At 44.8% G+C, this 25,601-nt stretch overlaps 1 protein-coding gene across 1 annotated transcript in view; it reads right to left on the bottom strand.

Annotated features, from left to right (window-relative positions):
- The window catches only part of ELP1 (elongator acetyltransferase complex subunit 1), a 162,852-nt gene that overhangs the window by 8,510 nt on the left and 128,741 nt on the right, over window positions 1-25,601 (bottom strand). Inside the window, exons 33-36 of the mRNA XM_077272515.1 lie at window positions 23,062-23,173; window positions 22,847-22,974; window positions 19,884-20,038; window positions 939-1,017 (exon numbers count right to left, since the gene is read on the bottom strand). Of these exons, the coding sequence (XP_077128630.1) occupies window positions 939-1,017; window positions 19,884-20,038; window positions 22,847-22,974; window positions 23,062-23,173 (474 nt within the window). The remainder of the gene's footprint in view (window positions 1-938; window positions 1,018-19,883; window positions 20,039-22,846; window positions 22,975-23,061; window positions 23,174-25,601) is intronic.

Raw genomic sequence — 25,601 nt, 5'->3', positions numbered from 1 at the left:
CTGGCTGGTGTAAATCGGTCTTCTTGTCAGGCATGACAAAGAAAAGTATAGAAAGAGGAGGTAAGACAGAATAAGGTCAATGCCAGAAGGGAGCAAGATACATTAAGGAGAAAGATAAGTGTGTGAAGAGGTACAGGGAAGCTTCCTTCCTCTGCAGTGCTGGGAGCAAAATAACAGCAAACATCCAGTGGGAAAAAAGGGGGGGGCAGAAAGTGAAAAAGACACTGAGAAAAATCCACACTAGCAGTCACTGGATAAGAAGGTAGAGGGAATGGTCGGAGAGGAGCCGGCTAGACTGCAGCTAGAGTCAGCGACTAAAGCTCAAGAAATTAATTTTTGCAGCACATCTCTATATGGAAACTGGGGATGTGCTACCAACAATAATGTAAACCGGAGAGGAGGGGGAAAACAACAATACAATAATTCCAACATATCATTTTAAGTAAAATAACTGCCGATTAACATGCCATGTATCACTGATCTGCAATCGCACATTGCATTTTTATACAAAGGTTTTGAATGTGTAGCAAAAGAGTTGCGGTTTTACCAATATCATGCCAAAGACTGCTGTGAACACTGCCTTGGAGGCAATTTATCTGGACATATAAGGCAATGTGCACACATCAGGATTTCTGGCAGAAATTTTCCTGACAAAAAACGGACATTTCTGCCAGAAATCCGCATGCGTTTTTACCGCGCTTTTAGACGCGTTTTTTTCCAAATGCATAGAATCGCGGGAAAAACGCGGAAAATCCGCAAAATTAATGAACATGCTGCTTTTTTACCGCGATGCGTTTTTTTCACGGAAAAAAACACACCATGTGCACAAAACATGCAGAATGCATTCTAAATGATAGAATGCATAATGTATGCATTTTTAATGAGTTTTTATAGCGAAAAAACCTGAACGTGTGCACATAGCCTCAAAGGACCTTTACCTTGCTCTGCAGGTTTTATGGTTTTCTGTTGTTGATAAGAAGACATGATACTATTGGCAGTTGAATGAGGACCTAGAACCTAGAGAGAAAATGGCAATAAAATTAATTTAAAAAATATTGACATAAAACATTTACATGCAAACTGCTTTTATGTGGGAAAATGTTGGCCTTTTAAGACACAAACTCAAATGTTAAAGTATGAGAACATTTTCTCATGTGCTGTACAGTAGTGTTCAAAATAATAGCAGTGTTCTGTCCAGCAATATAATTGCTGTCTGGAAAGTTTAGTCATATTTTTTATGTCTCCGTTATTACAGGCATTTTATTTTTGTGTGTATTAATCCTTCCTATATTTCATATTGTAAGGTAACAGCACCATCAGCTGGTGATTTAATGCATAGATTCTAGTTTAGTTTGCAATGTATTATGGAAAGTTCCTAGGGCATTGCGGGATTGTTCCTGTTGCATTGTGGTCTTATTATGACACTGAGAAGGGAACAGCAGCCATTGTTCCTCCATGCGTCTTTGGAGAAACCACATAATTCGTTTTCTGCATGCTCCTTAACCCCTTAATCCCATTGGACGTACTATCCCGTCAAGGTGACCTGGGACTTAATTCCCAGTGACGGGATAGTACGTCCAGCACGATCGGCAGCGCTCACGGGGGGAGCGCGGCCGGGTGTCAGCTGACTATCGCAGCTGACATCCGGCACTATGTGCCAGGAGCGGTCACGGACCGCCCCCGGCACATTAACCCCCGGCAAACTGCGATCAAACATGATCGCAGTGTTCCGGCGGTATAAGGAAGCATCGCGCAGGGAAGGGGCTCCCTGCGTGCTTCCCTGAGACCCCCGGAGCAATGCGATGTGATCGCGTTGCTCCGAGCGTCTCTTACCTCCTATCCCTGCAGGCCCAGGGGCTGCATCCGGGTCCTGCAGGGATTACTTCCGGGTCCAGAGCAGGCGCTGGTAAGCCTGCAGCGCTGTCAGTCAGATCGCTGATCTGACTGTGCAAACTGTCAGATCAGCAATCTGTGATGTCCCCCCCTGGGACAAAGTAAAAAAGTTAAAAAAAAAAAAAAATCCACATGTGTAAAAAAAAAAATAAAAAAAAAAAAATTCCTAAATAAAGAAAAAAAAAATATTATTCCCATAAATACATTTCCTTATCTAAATAAAAAAACCAAACAATAGAAGTACACATATTTAGTATCGCCGCATCCGTAACGACCCAACCTATAAATCTGTCCCACTAGTTAACCCCTTCAGTGAACACCGTAAGGGAAAAAAAAACAAACAAAAAAAACGAGCCAAAAAACAACGCTTTATTATCATACCACCGAACAAAAAGTGGAATAACACGCGATCAAAAAGACGGATATAAATAACCATGGTACCGCTGAAGACGTCATCTTGTCCCGCAAAAAACGAGCCGCCATACAGCATCATAAGCAAAAAAAATAAAAAAGTTATAGTCCTCAGAATAAAGCGATACCAAAATAATTATTTTTTCTATAAAATAGCTTTTATCGTATAAAAGCGCCAAAACATAAAAAAATGCTATAAATGAGATAATCGCTGTAATCGTACTGACCGGCGAATAAAACTGCTTTATCAATTTTACTGTTATGATCCGGTGACCTTGGAGCCGCATGAGAGACTTTCTCAGGAGTAGGTGGTACCTGTACTGACTGCAAACCCTAAACTAACACCGCAACTAGAAATAGCCGTGGGATGTACCTAACACGTCCTAGACACCTCGACACAGCCGGAGGACTAAATACCCCTATAGATGGAAATGGGAATTCTATCTTGCCTCAGAGCAGAACCCCAGAGGATAGGCAGCCCCCCACAAATATTGACTGTGAGTATAAGAGGAAAAACACACGCAGGCAGAAAAACAGGATTTAGCAAAAGAGGCACTTCTAGCTAAACAGAAAAGGATAGGACAGAATTCTAAGCGGTCAGTATTAAAATCCTAAAAATATCCACAGCAGATAATACAAATATACTACATCTAACTAAAGACATAGAAAGTATATCTGCATCTCCTGAGAATCCAGCATGACTGAAAAATCCAAACAAAGTCTAAGCTGGACAAAAACACAATGAATTGCACTGAATTGCAAAGCACACTGCATGTGTGCACAGAGACAAAAAAACAGACACTTATCTTAGCTGAATTGGCAGCAGGGCATGAGGAGCCAGAGAGATGCAATCCCACCAAGTACAATGGACAACTGGCAAGGACTCATGGATCCTGCACACCTTAATACCTAATAGAGCTGAAATCAGCAGAAACACCTGCCCAGAATTACAACCCCAAGACAACTGCACTACCACCAACAACCACCGGAGGGAGCCCAAGAGCAGAATTCACAACATTTTACCAAACGTGGAACGGTATAAACGCCTCCCCCAAAAGAAATTCATGAATAGCTGGTTTTTGGTCATTCTGCCTCACAAAAATCAGACTAAAAAGTGATCAAAAACTCACGTGTCTGAAAATGTTACCAATAAAAACGCCAACTCGTCCCGCAAAAAACAAGACCTCACATGACTCTGTGGACTAAAATATGGAAAAATTATAGCTCTCAAAATGCGTCTTTTAGTGTGTGACACCGGCCAATCATAAAAATCCGATATAAAAAACGCTATAAAAGTAAATCAAACCCCCCCTTCATCACCCCCTTAGTTAGGGAAAAATAATAAAAAAAATAAAAAAAATGTATTTATTTCCATTTGCCCATTAGGATTAGGGCTAGGGTTAGGGCTATGGTTAGGGCTATGGTTGGGGCTAAAGTTAGGTTTAGGGTTGGGGCTAAAGTTAGGATTAGGGTTTGGATTACATTTACGGTTGGGATTAGGGTTGGGATTAGAGTTAGGGGTGTGTCAGGGTTAAGGGTGTGGTTAGGGTTACCGTTGGTATTAGGGTTAGGGGTGTGTTTGGATTAGGGTTTCAGGTAGAATTGGGGAGTTTCCCCTGTTCAGGCACATCAGGGGCTCTCCAAACACGACATGGCGTCCGATCTCAATTCCAACCAATTCTGCGTTGAAAAAGTAAAACAGTGCTCCTTCCCTTCCGAGCTCTCCCGTGCGCTCAAACAGGGGTTTACCCCAACATATGGGGTATCAGCGTACTCGGGACAAATTGGACAACAACTTTTGGGGTCCAAGTTCTCTTGTTATCCTTGAGAAAATAAAAATTTGGGGGGCTAAAAATCATTTTTGTGGGAAAAAAAAGATTTTTTATTTTCACGGCTCTGCGTTATAAACTGTAGTGAAACACTTGGGGGTTCAAAGTTCTCACAACACATCTAGATAAGTTCCTTGGGAGGTCTAGTTTCCAATATTGGTTCACTTGTGCGGGGTTTCTACTGTTTGGGTACATCAGGGGCTCTACAAATGCAACGTGACGCCTGCAGACCAATCCATCTAAGTCTGCATTTCAAATGGCACTCCTTCCCTTCCGAGCTCTCCCGTGCGCTCAAACAGTGGTTCCCCCACACATATGGGGTATCAGCGTACCCGGGACAAATTAGACAACAACTTTTGGGGTCCAATTTATCCTGTTACCCTTGTGAATATACAAAACTGGGGGCTAAAAAATCATTTTTGTGAAAAAAAAAAAGAATTTTTATTTTCACGGCTCTGCGTTACAAACTGTAGTGAAACACTTGGGGGTTCAAAGTTCTCACAACACATCTAGATAAGTTCCTTAGGGGGTCTACTTTCCAAATTGGTGTCACTTGTGGGGGGTTTGTACTGTTTGGGTACATCAGGGGCTCTGCAAATGCAACGTCACGCCTGCAGACCAATCCATCTAAGGCTACTTTCACACTAGCGTTTTTTTGCATACGTCGCAATGTGTCGTTTTGGCGAAAAAACGCATCCTGCAAAGTCGTCTGCAGGATGTGTTTTTTCCCCATAGACTAACATTAGCGACGCATTGCGACGTATTGACACACGTCGCAACCGTCGTGCGACGGTTGTGCCGTGTTGTGGTGGACCGCCGGCCGCAAAAAACGTTACATGTAACGTTTTTTTGTGCCGACCGTCCGCCATTTCCGAACGCGCATGCGCGGCCGGAACTCCGCCCCCACCTCCCTGCACCTCACAATGGGGCAGCGGATGCGTGGAAAAACAGCATCCGCTGCCCCCGTTGTGTGGCGCTTGCACAGTATGCGTCGGTATGTCGGGCCGACGCAGCGCGACGGCCCCGTACCGATGCTAGTGTGAAAGTAGCCTAAGTCTGCATTCCAAATGGCGCTCCTTCCCTTCCGAGCTCTGCCATGCGCCCAAACAGTGTTTCCCCCCCACATACGGGGTATCAGCGTACTCAGGACAAATTGGACAACAACTTTTGGGGTCCAATTTATCCTGTTACCCCTGTGAAAATACAAAACTGGGGGCTAAAAAATCATTTTTGTGAAAAAAAAAAAAAGAATTTTTATTTTCACGGCTCTGCGTTATAAACTGTAGTGAAACACTTGGGGGTTCAAAGCTCTTAAAACACATCTAGATAAGTTCCTTAGGGGGTCTACTTTCCAAAATGGTGTCACTTGTGGGGGGTTTCAATGTTTAGACACATCAGGGGCTCTCCAATCGCAACATGGCGTGCCATCTCAATTCCAGTCAATTTTGCATTGAAAAGTAAAATGGCGCTCCTTTCCTTCCGAGCTCTGCCATGCGCCCAAACAGTGGTTCCCCCCACATATGGGGTATCAGCGTACTCAGGACAAATTGGACAACAACTATTGGGGTCCAATTTATCCTGTTACCCTTGTGAAAATACAAAAATGGGGGCTAAAAAATCATTTTTGTGAAAAAAAAAAAGGAATTTTTATTTTTACGGCTCTGAGTTATAAACTGTAGTGAAACACTTGGGGGTTCAAATCTCTCAAAACACATCTATATAAATTCCTTAGGGGGTCTACTTTCCAAATTGGTGTCACTTGTGGGGGGTTTGTACTGTTTGGGTACATCAGGGGCTCTGCAAATGCAACGTCACGCCTGCAGACCAATCCATCTAAGTCTGCATTCCAAATGATGCTCCTTTCCTTCCGAGCTCTGCCATGCGCCCAAACAGTGTTTCCCCCCCCCCACATACGGGGTATCAGCGTACTCAGGACAAATTGGACAACAACTTTCGGGGTCCATTTTCTCCTGTTACCCTTGGTAAAATAAAACAAATTGGAGCTGAAATAAATTTTGTGTGAAAAAAAGTTAAATGTTCATTTTTATTTAAACATTCCAAAAATTCCTGTGAAACACCTGAAGGGTTAATAAACTTCTTGAATGTGGTTTTGAGCACCTTGAGGGGTGCAGTTTTTAGAATGTTGTCACACTTGGGTATTTTCTATCATATAGACCCCTCAAAATGACTTCAAATGAGATGTGGTCCCTAAAAAAAATGGTGTTGTAAAAATGAGAAGTTGCTGGTCAACTTTTAACCCTTATAACTCCCTAACAAAAAACAATTTTGGTTTCAAAATTGTGCTGATGTAAAGTAGACATGTGGGAAATGTTGGAAAATTGCGAAATTTTCAAAATTTTCGCCAAATTTCCATTTTTTTCACAAATAAACGCAAGTTATATCGAATAAATTTTACCACTATCATGAAGTACAATATATCACGAGAAAACAATGTCTGGAACGCTTCAACAGATCTTGGCGATTCTGAGTTATAACCTCATAAAGGGACAGTGGTCAGAATTGTAAAAATTGGCCCGGTCATTAACGTGCAAACCACCCTCGGGGCTTAAGGGGTTAAACAGCCTGCTCTAAGCATAGTTGGGTAAGCCACTATCTGTGTGTTATAATCCTGTGTTTATCAATATATTTGCTGTACTAAGTAGGTAATCATCAGTTTGTATTACCTCATGTTACCGGTGTGTTACCTCATGTTACTGTGTATTGCAGACTATTTGTGTTTTATGCTCTGTGCGGTTATATACTCTGAAATGATCCTGTTATTGCATCCTATAGTTCCACCCTTTCCTGTCACATCTTCAAGCAATTAAATAAGGTTACAACTTTACAGCCTCTTTTTCTTAAAGAAGACAGAGGGTTTAGCTACATGTCTCATTGCACACCCTGCTAACATGTATGAGGACAGTATAAGCAGTGTGTTCAAACACACGAGTTAATCACAAAGTCTTCAAACTAGTTTTTATTTCCATGCATTGGGAACATTGCACGCTGTTTTCTAATTCAAAACATGAAGAGACATTTATATAATTATTAACTGCTTTACAGAAAATAAAACATGACCATTGGGTTGTTCTAAAATATAGCAGTGTCTGCATTTGTCTTTACAAACTCGAAATATGTACTTTGTTTTGTGGATTTAGCATTCCTGTGAATCACTAACCTAATATTTAGTTGTATACACACAGTTTTTAGAACTGCTTCACATCTATGTTGCAACGTTGCAATGTTGCTGAGCGCAGATGGAAAAGATCCCACTCCAACGAGCACTTCATCGCAATCAAACAGTCCCACTCTACTTTCAAGACCACACTCGCCACAGCTAAACAAACCTACTTCTCATCTCTCATATCCACACTGTCTCACAACCCTAAACAGTTATTCAACACCTTCAATTCTCTCCTCCGTCCCCCAGCACCTCCTCCCTCCCCACTTATGTCAGCTGAAGACTTTGCCTCATTTTTCAAGCAGAAGATTGATAACATCAGAGACAGTTTTGGTCAACAACCCCCAGAGCCCTTCCTCCCGACTTCCCAGCCCTCCACCTTCAAATCCAACTTCTCCACCATTACAGAAGATCAACTCTCCACTCTACTCTCAAGATCACATCTCACCACCTGTGCACTTGACCCGCTGCCATCCCACTTCATCCCAAACCTCACCAAAGTCTTCATCCCAACCCTAACCCATCTCTTCAACCTATCACAACAACTGGTGTTTTCCCCTCAAGCTTTAAACATGCCTCAATCACACCTATCGTCAAAAAGCCTTCTCTTGACCCATCCTCTGTATCTAGCTATCGCCCTATATCACTTCTCCCTTATGTCTCTAAACTACTGGAACACCACGTCTACCTTGAACTGTCCTCCCATCTCTCTTCTTGATCCCTCTTTGACCGCTTACAATCTGGCTTCCGGTCACACCACTCCACTGAAACTGCCCTAACTAAGGTCACCAATGACCTCTTAACCGCCAAGAGCAAGCAACACTACTCTGTCCTCCTCCTCCTCGACCTGTCGGCTGCCTTTGACACAGTGGACCATTCCCTATTATTACAGACTCTCTCATTCCTTGGCATCACAGACTTGGCCCTATCCTGGATCTCATCATACCTAACAGACCGGACATTCAGCGTCTCCCACTCACACACCACCTCCTCACCTCGCCCCCCAATCTGTCGGAGTCCCACAAGGTTCAGTCCTTGAGCCCCTGCTCTTCTCCATTTACACCTTTGGCCTGGGACAGCTCATAGAATCTCATGGCTTCCAGTATCACCTCTATGCTGATGACACACAGATCTACATCTCTGGAACAGATATCACCTCCCTACTAACCAGAATCCCTCAATGTCTGTCCACTATTTCATCCTTCTTCTCCGCTAGATTTCTGAAACTTAACATGGACAAAACAGAATTCATCATCTTTCCCCCATCTCACGCGACCCCCCCAACGAACCTATCCATTACAGTGCATGGCTGCCCACTCTCCCCAGTCCCACAAGCTCGCTGCCTCGGGGTAATCCTTGACGCTGATCTCTCCTTCAAACCACATATCCAAGCCCTTTCCACTTCCTGCCGACTTCAACTCAAAAATATTTCACGAATCCGTACATTCCTCAACCAAGAATCTGCAAAAACCCTAGTCCATGCCCTCATCTCTCGCCTTGACTACTGCAACCTCCTGCTCTGTGGCCTCCCCTCGAACACTCTCGCACCCCTCCAATCTATTCTAAACTCTGCTGCCCGACTAATCCACCTGTCCCCTCGCTATTCCCCGGCCTCTCCCCTCTGTCAATCCCTTCACTGGCTCCCCATTGCCCAGAGACTCCAGTACAAAACCCTAACCATGACATACAAAGCCATCCACAACCTGTCTCCTCCATACATCTGTGATCTCGTCTCCCGGTACTTACCTACACGCAACCTCCGATCCTCACAAGATCTCCTTCTCTACTCCCCTCTTATCTCCTGTTCCCACAATCGTATACAAGATTTCTTCTCTCGCGTATCGCCCCTACTCTGGAACCCTCTACCACAACACATCAGACTCTCGCCTAACATCGAAACCTTCAAAAAGAGCCTGAAGACCCATCTCTTCCGACAAGCCTACAACCTGCAGTAACCACCGATCAACCAAACCGCTGCATGACCAGCTCTATCCTCACCTACTGTATTCTCACCCATCCCTTGTAGATTGTGAGCCTTCGCGGGCAGGGTCCTCTCTCCTCCTGTACCAGTTATGACTTGTATTGTTTAAGAATATTGTACTTGTTTTTATTATGTATACCCCTCCTCACATGTAAAGCGCCATAGAATAAATGGCGCTATAGCAATAAATAATAATAATAATAATAATAATAATAATAATAATAATAACGTCTCACAACTGTCAACTGTTATTCCAGCCCAGGATACTTGGACTACGTCCCACATTTTTTGGCATTTGTTGGCTTTGCCTCAGAAACGGCATTTTGTATGTCACCCCACAAGTGCTCTATTGGATTAAGGTCCGAGGATTGGGCTAGCCTCTCCATAACCTCAACTTTGTTGGATTGGAACCAAGATGTTGCTCGTTTACTGGTGCGTTTAGGGTCGTTGTCTTGTTGAAACATCCATTTCAAGGTCATATCCTCTTCAGCGTAAGGCCGCATGACCTCTTCAAGTATTTTAATATATGCAAACTGGTCCATGATCCCTGGTATATGGTAAATAGGTCCGGCACCATAGTAAGAGAAACATGCCCATATCCTGATGCTTGCACCACCATGCTTCACTGTCTTCAGAGTGTACTGTGGCTTGAATGCAGAGTTTGGGGGTCGGCTGATGAACTGTCTGCGGCCGTTGGACCCAAAAGAACAATTTTACTTTCATCAGTCCACAAAATGTTTCTCCACTTCTCTTTAAGGCCAGATGAAGTGTTCATTTGGCAAATTGTATCCGCTTCAGTTTTTTTTTTTTTTTTTTTTTTTTTTTTTTACAGTGGGAAATTGTGTGAAGCTAATCTTTTAGCAAGAAGTCCCTGCAGTCTCTTCTAACCGTCACAGTACTCACAGGTAACTTGAGACTGTCTTTGATCATCCTGGAGCTGATCATTGGCTGAGCCTTTGCCATTCTGGCTATTCTTCCATCCATTTGAATGGTAGTCTTCCATTTTCTTCCACGTCTCTCTGGTTTGGCTTTCCATTTTAAAGCATTGGAGATCATTTTCACTGAACAGGCCATCATTGTCTGCACTTCTTTACAAGTTTTACTCTCTTCAATAAACTTTCTAATCAAAGTATGCTGTTTTTCTGATCAATGTCTCGAACAACCCATATTTCTTAGACTTTCAAAGAGAAATGCATGTACAACATGTTCTGGCTTCACCCTTAACCCCTTCATGACCCAGCCTATTTTGACCTTAATGACCTGGCCGTTTTTTGCAATTCTGATCAGTGTCCCTTTATGAGGTAATAACTCAGGAACGCTTCAACGGATCCTAGCGGTTCTGAGAGTGTTTTTCGTGACATACTGGGCTTCCTGTTAGTGGTAAATTTAGGTCGATAATTTTTGCGTTTATTTGTGAAAAAAGTGGAAATTTGGTGAAAATTTCGCAATTTTCAAATTTTGAATTTTTATTCTGTTAAACGAGAGTTATGTGACAGAAAATAGTTAATAAATAACATTACCCACATGTCTACTTTACATCAGCACAATTTTGGAAACAATTTTTTTTGGCTAGGAAGTTATAAGGGTTAAAATTTGACCAGCGATTTCTCATTTTTACAACGAAATTTACAAAACCATTTTTTTTTTAGGGACCACCTCACATTTGAAGTCAGTTTGAGGGGTCTACATGGCTGAAAATACCCAAAAGTGACACCATTCTAAAAACTGCACCCCTCAAGGTACTCAAAACCACATTCAAGAAGTTTATTAACCCTTCAGGTGCTTCACAGCAGCAGAAGCAACATGGAAGGAAAAAATGAACATTTAACTTTTTAGTCACAAAAATGATCTTTTAGCAACAATTTTTTTATTTTCCCAAGGGTAAAAAGAGAAACTGGACCCCAAAAGTTATTGTACAATTTGTCCTGAGTACGCCGATACCCCATATGGGGGGGGGAACCACTGTTTGGGCGCACAACAGGGCTCGGAAGGGAAGGAGCGCCATTTGAGTTTTTCAATGAAAAATTGGCTCCAATCTTTAGCGGACACCATGTCGTGTTTGGAGAGCACCTGTGTGCCTAAACATTCAAGCTCCCCCACAAGTGACCCCATTTTGGAAACTAGACCCCCCAATGAGCTTATCTAGATGCATAGTGAGCACTTTAAACCCCAAGGTGCTACAAAACTTGATCCGTAAAAATGAAAAAATACTTTTTTTCCACAAAAAATTTATTTTAGCCTCAATTTTTTCATTTTCACATGGATAGCAGGATAATATGGATCCTAAAATGTGTTGGGCAATTTCTCCTGAGTACACCGATACCTCATATGTGGTCACAAACCACTGTTTGTGCATACGCCAAGGCTTGGAAGAGAAGGAGCGCCACTTGACTTTTGAATGAAAAATTTGCTCCAATCATTTAACGGACACCATGTCGAGTTTGGAGAGCCCCTGTGTGCCTAAACATTGAAGCTCCCCCACAAGTGACCCCATTTTGGAAACTAGACCCCCAAGGAGCTTATCTAGATGCATAGTGAGCACTTTGACTTTGGTGCTTCACAATTTGATCCGTAAAAATGAAAAAGTACTTTTTTTTTTTTTTTTTCACAAAAAATTTCTTTTAGCCTCAATTTGTTCATTTCCACATGGGCAACAGGATAAAATGGATCCTAAAATTTATTGGGCAATTTCTCCTGAGTACACTGATACCTCACATGTGGGGGTACACCACTGTTTGGGCACACGGCAGGGCTCGGAAAGGAAGGAGCGCCATTTGACTTTTTGAATGAAAAATTAGCTCCAATCGTTAGCGGACACCATGTCGCGTTTAGAGAGCCCCTGTGTGCCTAAACATTGGAGCTCCCCCACATTTGACCCCATTTTGGAAACTAGACCTCCCATGGAACTAATCTAGATGTGCAGTGACCACTTTAAACCCCCAAGTGCTTCACAGAAGTTTATAACGCAGAGCCGTGAAAATAAAAAAATAATTTTTCTTTCCTCAAAAATGATGTTTTAGCAAGCAATTTTTTATTTTCACAAGGGTAACAGGAGAAATTGGACCCCAATAGTTGTTGCCCAGTTTGTCCTGAGTACACGGATACCCCATATGCGGGGGTAAACCACTGTTTGGGCACACGTCGGGGCTCGGAAGGGAAGAAGTGACTTCTGAAATGCAGACTTTGATGGAATGGTCTGCGGGCGTCACGTTGCGTTTGCAGAGCGCCTGATGTGCCTAAACAGTAGAAACCCCCACAAGTGACCCCATTTTGGAAACTAGACCCCCCCCCAAGGAACTTATCTAGATGTGTGGTGAGCACTTTGAACCCCCAAGTGCTTCACAGAAGTTTATAACGCAGAGCCGTGAAAATAAAAAAATAATTTTTCTTTCTTCAAAAAAGGAGTGTGCAGAGCCTTTTCAATGCGATGGACTGGTGCCGGACAGAACGAAGGTAGAACAATCTCCTCATTGAGGTGGAAAGAAGATACGACCTTGGGCAGAAAAGCGGGAGAGGTCCTCAATACTGCCTTGTCCGGATGAAAATTTAGAAACGGAGGGCGGCAGGAGAGTGCAGCCAACTCCGAAACCCGTCTGATGGACGTAATGGCCAATAGGAAAACTACCTTCCAGGAGAGGAAGGTCAGGGAAACGTCCTGTAGGGGTTCGAAGGGAGTCTCCTGGAGAGCTCCGAGAACTAAATTAAGATCCCACGGATCCAAAGGCTTTTTGTAGGGAGGCGCCACGTGGGAGACTCCCTGGAAAAAAGTCTTCACCGGCAACCTATTGGCAATTTTTCGCTGGAAAAGGGACTGACAATGCCGAAACCTGACCCTTTAGAGAACTAAGGGCAAGTCCCGACTCTAGTCCAGACTGAAGAAACTCCAGTTTGGTAGGGATAGAAAATACCAGAGGAGATCGCCCCTGTGCGTCGCACCGTGAGAAAAAAATTCGCCAGGTACGGTGGTAACTGCGCATGGAAACAGGTTTCTTAGCCCTGTTCATGGTGGAAGACACCTTGGGATTAAAACCCGCTTGGCCTAGAATCCAGGATTCAACGGCCAGGCCGTCAAAGACAGGGCCCCTGAGTTCTGGTGGTAAATCGGGCCCTGTGATAGAAGATCCACGCGATCTGGAAGACGCCAGGGGGCGTCGGCGACCAGCTGAACCAGTTCCGCGTACCATGCCCGGCGCGTCCAGTCCGGTGCGACGAGAATCACTGGTACCCCCTCTGCTCTGATCTTCTTGATGACCCTCGGTAGCAGGGGAAGAGGGGGAAAAATGTACGGGAGGCGGAACTGGTGCCAAGGCAAGACCAGGGCGTCTGCTCCGATGGCCCGTGGGTCGAGTGACCGAGCAAAGAACTGTGGAACCTTGTTGTTCAACCTGGATGCCATGAGATCCACATCCGGGGTCCCCCAGCGATGACAAATCTGCTGGAAAACCTCCGGGTGAAGGGACCACTCGCCGGAAGCGAGACCCTGGCGGCTGAGGAAATCCGCCGCCCAATTCTCCACCCCTGGAATGTGGATCGCCGAGATGGGCGAATGATTGGATTCTGCCCAGTGCAGGATGAGGGACACCTCGAGCATAGCCGTCTTGCTGCGGGTTCCCCCTTGACGGTTGATGTACGCCATGGCCGTGGCGTTGTCGGATTGAATTCTGACTGGGTGACCTGCCAGAAGGTGGTGAAACTGGAACAATGCTAGTCTGATAGCTCGTATCTCCAGGAGATTGATGGGGAGGCGAGACTCTCGAGCGGACCACCGCCCGAGCTGTGTGGTGGTTGAAAACCGCCCCCCAGCCTATGAGGCTGGCATCGGTGGTCACCACCAGCCACTGCACAGGGAGAAAAGATCTTCCCTGGGTTAGGGAGGACTTCAACGTCCACCACCTGTGGGTCTTTCTGACCCGTGGGGGCAGGAAGAAGCGGCGGTCGAGGGAGGACGGATTGCCGTCCCACGCCGACAGTAGCGCATGCTGGAGAGGACGGAGGTGAAATTGCGCAAATGGAACCGCTTCCATGGCAGCTACCATCTGCCCGAGAACGCGCATGCAGAATCGGATGGACGGGAAAGACTCTGAGCTCCCTGCTGCAAGGCCAAGGCCTTGTCTTGAGGAAGGATGACCAGATCGCGGGAAGTATCCAGAGTCATCCCCAGAAAAGAGATCCGCTGAGCCGGAATCGGAGAGGATTTCTCGAAGTTTATCTTCCAACCCAGGCGAGAAAGAGTATCCACCGTGAGAGCGACGGACTCTACGCAGCCGCCATGACCTTCGTGAAGACCCTGGGAGCGGTGGCGAGACTGAAAGGCAAGGCCACAAATTGGAAGTGCTCTCCGCGACATGCGAAGCGGAGGAACTGTTGATGCGGAGGAAAAATTGGGATGTGGAGGTAAGCATCCTTGATTTCTATGGACGCCAGGAATTCTCCTTTTTCCATGGACGTGACCACAGATCGGAGAGATTCCAGCCTGAAGTGACGGATTTTTACAAATTTGTTTAGCAGTTTTAAGTCCAGGATCGGACGGAGCGATCCGTCCTTCTTTGGGACCATGAATAGGTTCGAGTAGAACCCTTTGAACCTTTGGTCTAGGGGAACCGGAATGATGACTCCGTCCCCTTGAAGTGCCCGTATGGCCTGAAGAAGAGCTGTTGACTTTGATTTTGGAGGGCAAGACTGGAAGAAGCGCGTCGGGAAGGGGGGGGGGGGTTGGGGGAAGAAAATTCTATTTTGTATCCGGTGGATACCAGTTCCCTGACCCATTCGTCGGAAATGACCGAGAGCCAGGCCTGGCGGAACAAAAGTAAACGCCCTCCTACCCTGTTGGTGCCCCCCGGAAGCCGCAAGGAGTCATTGCGTGGAGGATCTATGGGATGTGGATCCCTTAGACCCGGGTGGTCTCGGTCTGGGTTTCCAATTACGGTTAGGTCTGTAAGAGACCTGGGAGCCTCGGCCACCGCGCGGGCCTTGCCCTGATGCGGAGGTAGAGGGAGTGGAAGACCAGTTGGTATTGTTACGAAAAGACTGAAATCGGGATTGTTGTTGATACCGAAACGGCCGGGTAGGCTTTTGTTGGGGAAGAAATTTACTTTTTCCCCCGGTGGCATCCGAGATCATTTGGTCTAGCTTTTCTCCAAACAAACGACCAGCCTGGTAGTGCAGAGATGTCAAAGAGCGCTTGGAGGCCGAATCTGCTTGCCAATCCCTGAGCCACAGGGCTCTTCTAATGGAAACTGCATTCGCGGCTGCCTGTGCCGCGCAATTGGCTGCGTCTATTGAGGCATTGACTACGAAGTCCCCAGCCTGGGCTATCTGGTTAGCCAGGTTGACCGCTTCTGGAGGTAAGTCTCTAACTTGCATGGTCGTGGAAAGCGACTCGGCCCAACGACCATAGCCTTAGCCACCCAGGAGGCAGCGAAGGATGGGAAGAGGGAGGCTCCTGTGGCCTCGAAGACGGAGCGAGCCAGATAATCAATCTGGCGGTCAGAGAGGTTCTTAATAGAGGAGCCGTCTGACAGAGATAGGATGGTTTTGGAAGCGAGGTGTGACACAGCAGGGTCGACTGAGGGGGACTGCAGCCAGTCCTTGATTAGGTCCTGAGAAAAAGGATATTTGGCCTCTATGGCCTTTTGACCCATGAAGCGTTTATCGGGACGATCCCTATGTTTTTGTACAATTTCCTTGAACTCAGGATGAGTGACAAAAAACTTTTGGACACGTTTAGTCTTTTTGACCGACACCACGTGTTCGGGGGTAGGTACGGATTCCTTGTTCACCTTCAGGGTCTGGTTAACCGCCTCTGAGAGAGTCGAGTGTCTCTTGAGAGGGGGAGAAATCCTGAACGTAGGAATCGTCGGACTCATATTCAGAATCGTTCGGGTTGTCTGGAGAAGGGGACCGGGAAGCGGAGGTCGCAGACGCTGAAAAACCAACTGGCCCGTGGTCAGGGGATGGAACATGGACCCGTTTTCTGGAACCCCGAGAAGGAGGAGATAGAGTACGCCCCCCCTGCTGGTGGACGGATCCGTACCGTCGCCCGAATCCACCACGGGCTGACCTGAAGGGGGGCCCCGGAGGGAATCAACCACCCTAACTAGTAAATCCATAGATCGTGTCAGAGAAGCTGCCCACTCAGGGAAACTAGGCTCCACAGGGTCGTCGGCGGCGGCAACGGTATCAGCGGGAGGCGGCTGCACAGAGGTCGGGACACAATCCGCACACAAAGGACTAGTGTGAGCTCGGGGCAGGGCCGCATTGCAAGTGGCACATACAGTGAAAAATACTGTGTGCTTCTTGTTACCCCTTTTAGTCTCCTTGGATTGAGACATAGTGTCTTTGGAGACACAGCGGGCAGTATACGCAGGGAAGGGGTTAAGCTTTCTTGAAGCTTACCCACGGTCCTGTGCCTGTGTCCCCGGGGAGGAATTAGCCATGGCGGTTCTCTGGAGTGCTGTGGACGCGTGGGCTCCTTGCAGGGAGAGGGAACAATATGGCCCCCGAGATCTGCAGGGCGCTTCTCGTCCCAGACGAGAAGCGCCGATATAGAGGGCGGGGTTACGGCCGTGGGAGGGATCTGCCCACTGCGGCCTACTCCGGCTGAAAAGCCGGGGGCTAAATTTTCGGCCTGCCCGGCAATGCGCGGCGGCCGCAACAGAGCGACGCTAACCGCCGCAGTCTCCCGACCGCCGGCGCCTCTCTCCAGGGACTCTGCCGCAAGATAGGGACCACTGCGGCCTACTCCGGTGAAAAACCGGGGGCTAAATTTCCGGCCTGCCCGACGCGCAAGAGATCCGGAGCGCAGGAGGAACTCCTGTGTACTCACAGTGCGGCCTCCATTGCCGGTGCAGGTCCCCCTGTCCCTGCGCGCTCCATCCATCCTCGGATCCTCTTCTGGAACTAGTACGTTCCCTTTGTGCAACGCCGTGTAAAGTGGGCCTTGTATGTCGGGCCCCCGGAGAGGTACAGTAGAGCAGGCTTTATGTACTTGCCGTCTTGTAGGGGGAAGGGAGATCGGGACCAAAGATGGCAGACCGTCGCCCCAGAAAAGAATTGGCGTGCTCCATCGTCGCAGGAGAGGGACGGGGAGGTATACTCGCCGTGCTCGCCTGTTGCTGGTTCGGGGGAGAGCGGGCCCTATAAAAGGGATCCGTCGCCCCCTTCACTCCGTTGAATAAAAAATAAAAATTTACGGAAAAATAAAAATTAAAATAAGAAAATTGGGGTCTGAAAAAAAAAAGACCCAAGTGCCTCCTACAGACACTAAGCAAGAACTGGTTGAATTGTAGCCAGTGAAGGGGTGTATACTGCAGAGGAGGAGTTAATCTTTCTGTTTACTTAGTGTCCTCCTAGTGGCAGCAGCATAACACCCATGGTCCTGTGTCCCCCAATGAGGCGTAGGAGAAATTATGTTTTAGTAAGCAATTTTTTATTTTCACAAGGGTAACAGGAGAAGTGGACCACAGTCCAACAGTCACAGATACAGGAGATTCTGCCACCTGTAACTGTGCAGGCAGTGAAAGCTTTCAGGGCTTGCCCAGAAAAGGACACAGCATGTTAATCACTATGGGCACTGTTCATATAATGGATCCATAAGCAACAGGGGGCCCAGAACCAGGGTTCTGTTGTAGCTTCACATGCATTTCTGGGATTCTGAAAATTTCACAAGTGGCAAACCGCTTTAAATTCTCAGAAACTAATAACAAGTCATCATATCGGTTAGGATGGACCAAAAGTTTGGACACACCTTCTCATTTAAAGTTTTTTTTGTATTTTCATGACTATGAAAGTTGTACATTCACACTGAAAGCATCAAAACTATAAATTAACACATGTGGAATTATATACTTAACAAGAAAGTGTGAAACAACTGAAAATAGGTCTTATATTCTAGGTTCTTCAAAGTAGCCACCTTTTGCTTTGATGACTGCTTTGCACACTCTTGGCATTCTCTTGATAAGCTTCAAGAGGTAGTCACCGGAAATGGTTTTCACTTCACAGGTGTGCCCTGTCAGGTTTAATAAGTGGGATTTCTTGCCTTATAAATGGGGTTGGGGCCATCAGTTGTATTGAGCAGAAGTCTGGTGGATACACAGCTGATAGTCCTACTGAATAGACTGTTAGAATTTGTATTATGGCAAGAAAAAAGCAGCTAAGTAAAGAAAAACAAGTGGCCATCATTACTTTAAGAAATGAAGGCCAGTCAGTCCAAAAAATTGGGAAAACTTTGAAAGTGTCCCCAAGTGCAGTGGCAAAAACCATCAAGTGCTACAAAAACTGGCTCACATGAGGACTGCCCCAGGAAAGGAAGACGAAGAGTCACCTCTGCTTCTGAGGATAAGTTTATCCGAGTCACCAGCCTCAGAAATCACAGGTTAACAGCAGCTGAGATTAGAGACCAGGTCAATGCCACACAGAGTTCTAGCAGCAGACACATCTCTACAACAACTGTTAAGAGGAGACTTTGTGCAGCAGGCCTTCATGGTAAAATAGCTGCTAGGAATCCACTGCTAAGGACAGGCAACAAGCAGAAGAGACTTGTTTAGGCTAAAGAACACAAGGAATTGACATTAGACCAGTCGAAATCTGTGCTTTGGTCTGATGAGCCCAAATTTGAGATCTTTGGTTCCAACCACCGTGTCTTTGTGTGACGCAGAAAAGGTGAACGGAAGGACTCTACATGCCTGGGTCCCACCATGAAGCATGGAGGAGGAGGTGTGATGGTGTGGGGGTGCTTTGCTGGTGACACTGTTGGGGATTTATTTAAAATTGAAGGCATACTGAACCAGCATGGCTACCACAGCATCTTGCAGCGGCATGCTATTTCATCCGCTTTGCGTTTAGTTGGACCATCATTTATTTTTCAACAGGACAATGACCCCAAACACACCTCCAGGTTGTGTGAGGGCTATTTGACCAAGAAGGAGAGTGATGGGGTGCTATGCCAGATGACCTGGCCTCCACAGTCACCAGACTTGAACCCAATCGAGATGGTTTGGGGTGAGCTGGACTGCAGAGTGAAGGCAAAAGGGCCAACAAGTGCTAAGAATCTCTGGGAACTCCTTCAAGATTGTTGGAAGACCATTCCCGGTGACTACCTCTTGAAGCTCATCAAGAGAATGCCAAGAGTGTGCAAAGCAGTCATCAAAGCAAAAGGTGGCTACTTTGAAGAACCTAGAATATAAGACATATTTTCAGTTGTTTCACACTTTTTTGTTACGTATATAATTCCACATGTGTTAATTAATAGTTTTGATGCCTTCAGTGTGAATTTACAATTTTCATAGTCATGAAAATACATAAAAATCTTTAAATGAGAAAATGTGTCCAAACTTCTGGTCTGTACTGTATATAAAAAAATAATTGCAGTATGCTCTGCTGTTGCAGATCTGACTAGTGCTTGTAAATGCAGGCAGCACCCATGTGCTGTATGGACAAGTACAAATGGAGCTGCAAGCAGAGACTGTAACCGGTCTATAACAGTTACATAGCTTGCTTTTTTATCAATTAATCAAGTCACAGTTTCATCACTAATTAGTGCTTTATTTAGATATTGAGTAGAACATCTCTGTAGAAGTTCTAGACTTACTGGAGGTGCGATAACTGGCTGTGTACATGGAGTCCAGATGTCCGGTATTGAAGTCTCCATTAACAGGAGCAATTCATGATAAAGGTGTTGCAGTTCTCTAGCGTCCGAATCATAAAGAAACAGGACGAGCACTTGCAAGAGATTATTCACTTCACCTAAAATAAAAGAACATAACTGATTTGAAGAGGTTTTTTTTGTCAGAATTGTTTCTCTCTCTTTTTTTCTAGCTGTAATTCAGAGAGATCACTTGAATATTTTTCCCATGAACCATTGACAAAAACGGCTTTATCCACAGCTGGTAGTGCCTCACCCTTCCCACACAGCTGCATCTAAAATGGCTCATTCAGCCATCAAAACGCCTTCTTCACTGATGGCGGCAAAGTACCCTAAAACATTGTAACTATTGATGAGCTAATAAGGTGTTATCTGAACATGTTCGGGTGCTAACCGAGTGTCTTCGACGTGCTCAAAAAATATGTTCAAGTCCCCGCGGCTGCATGGATAAAACAGTAATTTAATCAAAATTCAAGGGGGCTGATTCATTAAGGTGTTTACTTTAGAATTCTGGCATTAAACATGTTAATAAGTGGCAATATTTTTGCACAACTCGGAAGTTACGTAAAAATATTGCAACTTTTGTCATTTTGACACCAGACTCAGCCAATTACAATCGATACAACATGGGCAGGATGAGGCAAGACTACCACCAAATTCATGAAAAGTTAAAGTCACTTTATTGGCATAACTTACTCCTGAAACATACTGCAGCCCTGGCTGAAGAACATTTCTGGCAACAGCACAGGCCAGATGTGAAACATGCTTAATTCTTTAACTGGCATGCGCTTCCTTCAGAATAAGGCGCATCGGATTCCAGGGAGCCCGTTCCTTATGGCTGTAGTTCACAACGCCAGTCATAATGAATCGGTCATCAGATTTATGCTTCCGACCTGAAGTCAGTATACAATTGGTCAGCTTTCAGGTCAGATATTGACATATTGGGCGCTACCTCAAATAGCTGCCGCTATGATAGGATCAGCTGTCAGAGCTACTTTGCACACAATATAATTTATAAGATGACTTAACCCCTTCACGCCGCAGCCCTTTTTCGTTTTTCGCTCCCCTTCTCCCCAGAGCCATAACTTTTTTATTTTTCCATCAATATGGTCACGTGAGGGCTTATTTTTTGAGGGACAAGTTGTACTTGTGAACGACATCATTGGTTTTACCATGTTGTTTAACAGAAAACGGGCAAAAAAAATTCCAAGTGTGGTGAAATTGCAAAGTGCAAAAAAATGCAATTCCACAACTGTTTTTTAAATTTTTCTTTTTTTACCATATTCACCACATGCTAAAACTGACATGCCATAATGATTCTCCAGGTCATTACGAGTTCGTATCAAACATGTACAGGTTGTTTTTCCAAAGTTTATTGGAAAAAAAAAAAAGCGTTTTCTGCGACAAGTAGCGTCTCCATTCTTCATAATCTGGGGTTGGGTGAGGGCTATTTTTTTGCGCGCCAAGCTGATGTTTTTAATGACACCATATTGGTGCAGATACAATATTTTCATCGCCCATTATTGCATTTTAATGCAATGTTGTGGCGACCAAAAAAAAAAAAAGTGTTTTGACTTTTTTTTCGCTACGCCGTTTCCCGATCAGCTTTTTTTTTTTTTTTTTTTTAACGTTTTGCATGCTTTAATAGTCTCCATGGGAGACTAGAAGCTGCGAAAATCCAGCCGCCGCTGCTTCATACAGGCAATGATCAGATCGCCTGTGTAGCAGAAATGCTCACTTGCTATGAGCGCCGACTGCTGGACAGCACTGACAGCAGTCTGGCAAGGACAACCACGTGGGTCTCCTGCAGACCTCAGGTTGTCATGCTAACCCATCGGCGACCGACTGTCATGTGACATGGGCACTGATGGGCAGGAAAAGTTACGCACTTTCAGCACAATCACATTAAATGCCGCTGTCAGAGATTAACAGCGGCATTTCGCGGGTTAATGGATTCCACATGCAGCTGTTAGGGGCACATATCAGCTGTTTAAAACAGCTGACATGTGCTGGGAAAGATGTGGGCTCAGCGCCGGAGCCCACATCAAAAGGAGGGACATGACGTACGCAGTACATGTACGGCGCATGTCGTGAAGGGGTTAAAGTGAATCTGTCAGCAGGATTTTGTTATGCAAATTACAAGCATTATCATGTTGCCACTGTTACACTGATTAAAATGATACCATGGGTGAAGAAATCTTTCTTGTGGTTCTTACGTAAGCAGTGTTAGAAGTTTCCAGCTAATGATATGCTCGTGTTCCGGGGCGGGACTCTAGGCAGGGTCTTATCTTCCTGCTCTAAGCCAGATAAACCAATGAAAGACCTGCCCACAGGCTGCCCTGAAGCACAAACATGTTTCTCATCATAGAGACAGAGGTTTCAGGGCGGCTTGTGTGCAGGTCTTTCCTTGGTTTCTCTGGCTTAGAGCAGAAAGATAAGACTCTGCCTACAGTCCCTCCCCGAAGCACGGGCATCTCATTGGCTGAAAACTTCTAACATTGATTATACAAGAACCACAAGACTGATTTCTTCACCCCAGGTATCATTTTAATTAGTGTAACAGTGGCAACATGACAATGCCTGTAGTTTACTTAGCAAAATCCGGGTGACAGGTTCCCTTTAACAAAGCCAGGCAATTGTTGAACTGCATGATCTTCATAAAATATCTTTTTGGCTCCAGAACTTGGTACTCGTTCCTCTGCTCCTTTTGTAGCCAAAAGGAGGCAAAAGTTGAAACTTCTGTGCTTAATACTGAAGTTTAGGCAACAAAATGCATTTTATGGATGCAGCATGGACTACAAGCAGTCCAATGCCCTGCATTACGAGAATTCAAACATCACCCTTAATACCAAGCCTTGCTGTACTTCTATTTCTAAAACTGATAGTTTTCATGGGGCCACATAACTCACTCCTCATATTATCCACTGTACGGACAATTTCTCCCAGAGCTTCCAGAAGGGCCACATCCTCTAGGGGACTACCTTCCTTCAAACTGTGCTTTTTGCGTTCTGCTTTTCGACGGTTTTTAGATGATCTCCTACATTGAGGAAGAGGAGAAAGTCACTAGTTCTGACAATTAGCAATTAGAATTTTCTTAAGAATTTGTATTACTTTAATAACTTACGAGGAAATTCTGGAATTACTATGAGAATATTTTCCACTCATATCACTTGTTGTCATGATGCTGCTTGTGTCTGAGAAAAGGTCGGATTCTGGACCGCCTGGAATTTCATCATCTAACAAAAAATATTGACGTATAGTTTACTATTGTATAAAGCATAATACAAATGTTTTAGTCTTCATAATATTTTTAGGAATGAACAAAAAGGTAACATTCTGGGATATGTAAATCAAATGAGCAGTCAGGCTTCATTCAGACGTTAAATTTTGCTGTAGGTTCGATTCGTGGTTTCCATGTCTAGTCAAAAGATAACCATTTTTGGTACCATGTCAGCCAGTTGAAATAGACTGTCTGCTTTTTCACGTCATACTATCTCTAGATCTGGTTTCTCAGATTTTGCAGTAAGTGTATCAGTCTCCAATCCTACATTGGATATGAAATTGAATTCTACTAGAATTTTACAAAAATCTGCATTCGCCAAGATGTGGATTGTTTGAAATTCGCTTTCCAATAACTCAGCAAAATAGCAGCCACTGGTTGCCAATTTGCTGAATCATAATGAGCCATCCAAAGGTTAAAAAAAAAAAAATCATTATACTTACTCACTACTGACCTCTCTCTCCACCCACCCCTCAGCTACAGCTACTAACCGCCACTTATTCGGTCCTGGTCACATCATCAGATCACCCACTACCTATGATGGAATTTTCGGACTTTCCACTCCGTGCTGTGACTTCCAGGTGTCATGGCGCCCAGGAGGGTTTTGCACACGAGAGGTTACACCAAACGTTGTGATGTCATGATGCCAATGACCTCTCGCATGCTCAATCCTCCGGGGAGCCATGACACCCAAAAATCTGGGCACTATGTGGGAGACACAAAGAATCCATCATGGGCGGCAAGGAATCTGAAGATGCGGCGAAGACCTCATGGGTGGCAGTGAGTAGCGGAGGAACCCAAGAAGTCAGCGGTGAAGTGACTAACAATTTTTTTTTTTACATATTATGCTTTGGGGACTTAAGAGTTAGTGGAACATTAAATTTGTGGACAATAACTTCGAATTCACCTGTTTTTTTCCCCCAGGAAATTTGAAGTTTGGCTGATCCACTCGTCTCTATCATACATAAATTTAATATTAAAGGGAGGCTGTCACCTCCAACACGTATATTAGACTTGTTATAGATTTATATAGGGGTTTCAGTCCCCAAAAGAAATCATAACCTCAGCATACATTTAAGTGTCTTTGTGCCTGAGACATAAGCGCACGAGGAAGCTTCAGCACATTCCTGGCGTGACCAAGGGCTCAGAGTACCATTATGCCCCTCAATTTGCATTCTGAGCATGTCCCCTTATCCTGATTGTCAGCACTCACTTGCCCACAGCAAACTCTGCATGATACACTGATCCTGAAGGAGCCTAGAGGTGCTTAGTCTGGATGCAGGCAGGCTCTCATTCATTGTTCCCATCTGTATCCACCACTGGCTGCATTGATACACCCGGAAGTGTAACACTGTTGGCCACAGACAAGACCCAGGGATGAGAGCGTGCCCACACAGTCAGTGTGCTGCGGATTAAGTTCAAGTAATGCTTGCTCTAGGCAAGTGAGCGCTGTCCATCAGGATAAGCAGAAGTACTCAGAATACTGAGGTGGTGCCATGTTGCACCAAAGCTCCCTCATTTGCATATGAATTAAAATGCTTTTTTCAGAAACTAAAAAATTTTTTTTATTACTGCATGTATGACTTTTCTATGCGTTAGATTTACATTTGAGGAGTGGATGGAAGACTCTCTTTAAAGGGGTTGTCTGATCTTTTGATTAAAATCTACAGAAACTCAATGTGATTGCAGACTTCTGAATCGTTACAGCGTGTGCACTGCACACTGTCAGGATTCTCTGGTTGACAGAGATGCAATTTGAATACTTTCGGCCACATTTCGACTAGACATGCTTGGCCTTGCTCAATTCACTTATAACACCAGAGAACCCTGAATAATCCTGACGCACATTGTAAGGAAGTCTGCAGTCACATTGAGTGTCTGCAGATTTTCAGCAAAAGACCAGACAGCCCCTTGAAGGATTTACTCTTCAAGTCCATTTGCTAAATCACCTGTCTGTTTTTTTTGTATACATGTGTTTCTTCAAGTACTTTGTTATATCATACATGATAAAGAGACCTAAGCAGTCTTGAAAGCTTGCTTTGTAACATCACTTATTTTACTTTTGTTAGCAAGGTATCACAACTACAAAATTATTATTTTGTTTCTGTTACAGAGAACAATCATTCTTCTTTCATGAGAACACATAGCCATTATTTTCTATCAGTTTTTTCACATTTTTTTTTATTTTGCTAAGGAGAAGATGGGTTATTTTAGCAATCTGTGGTCAGTGGACAGAAGCAGTGAGAACTATGCTGCAATGACGACGCACATGTGATGACCCAGTCAACCAGATATGATGATCCAGTCTATTGGCCACAGATTGCTTATGTGACCGAAGGATCAAGTTTCTAATAATTTGCAGAAAAATTACATTACACTTTTTT

Source organism: Ranitomeya variabilis, chromosome 1 (genome assembly GCF_051348905.1).
Source record: "Ranitomeya variabilis isolate aRanVar5 chromosome 1, aRanVar5.hap1, whole genome shotgun sequence".
Classification (NCBI taxonomy): domain Eukaryota; kingdom Metazoa; phylum Chordata; class Amphibia; order Anura; family Dendrobatidae; genus Ranitomeya; species Ranitomeya variabilis.
This window is presented reverse-complemented; position numbering and strand designations above follow the sequence as displayed.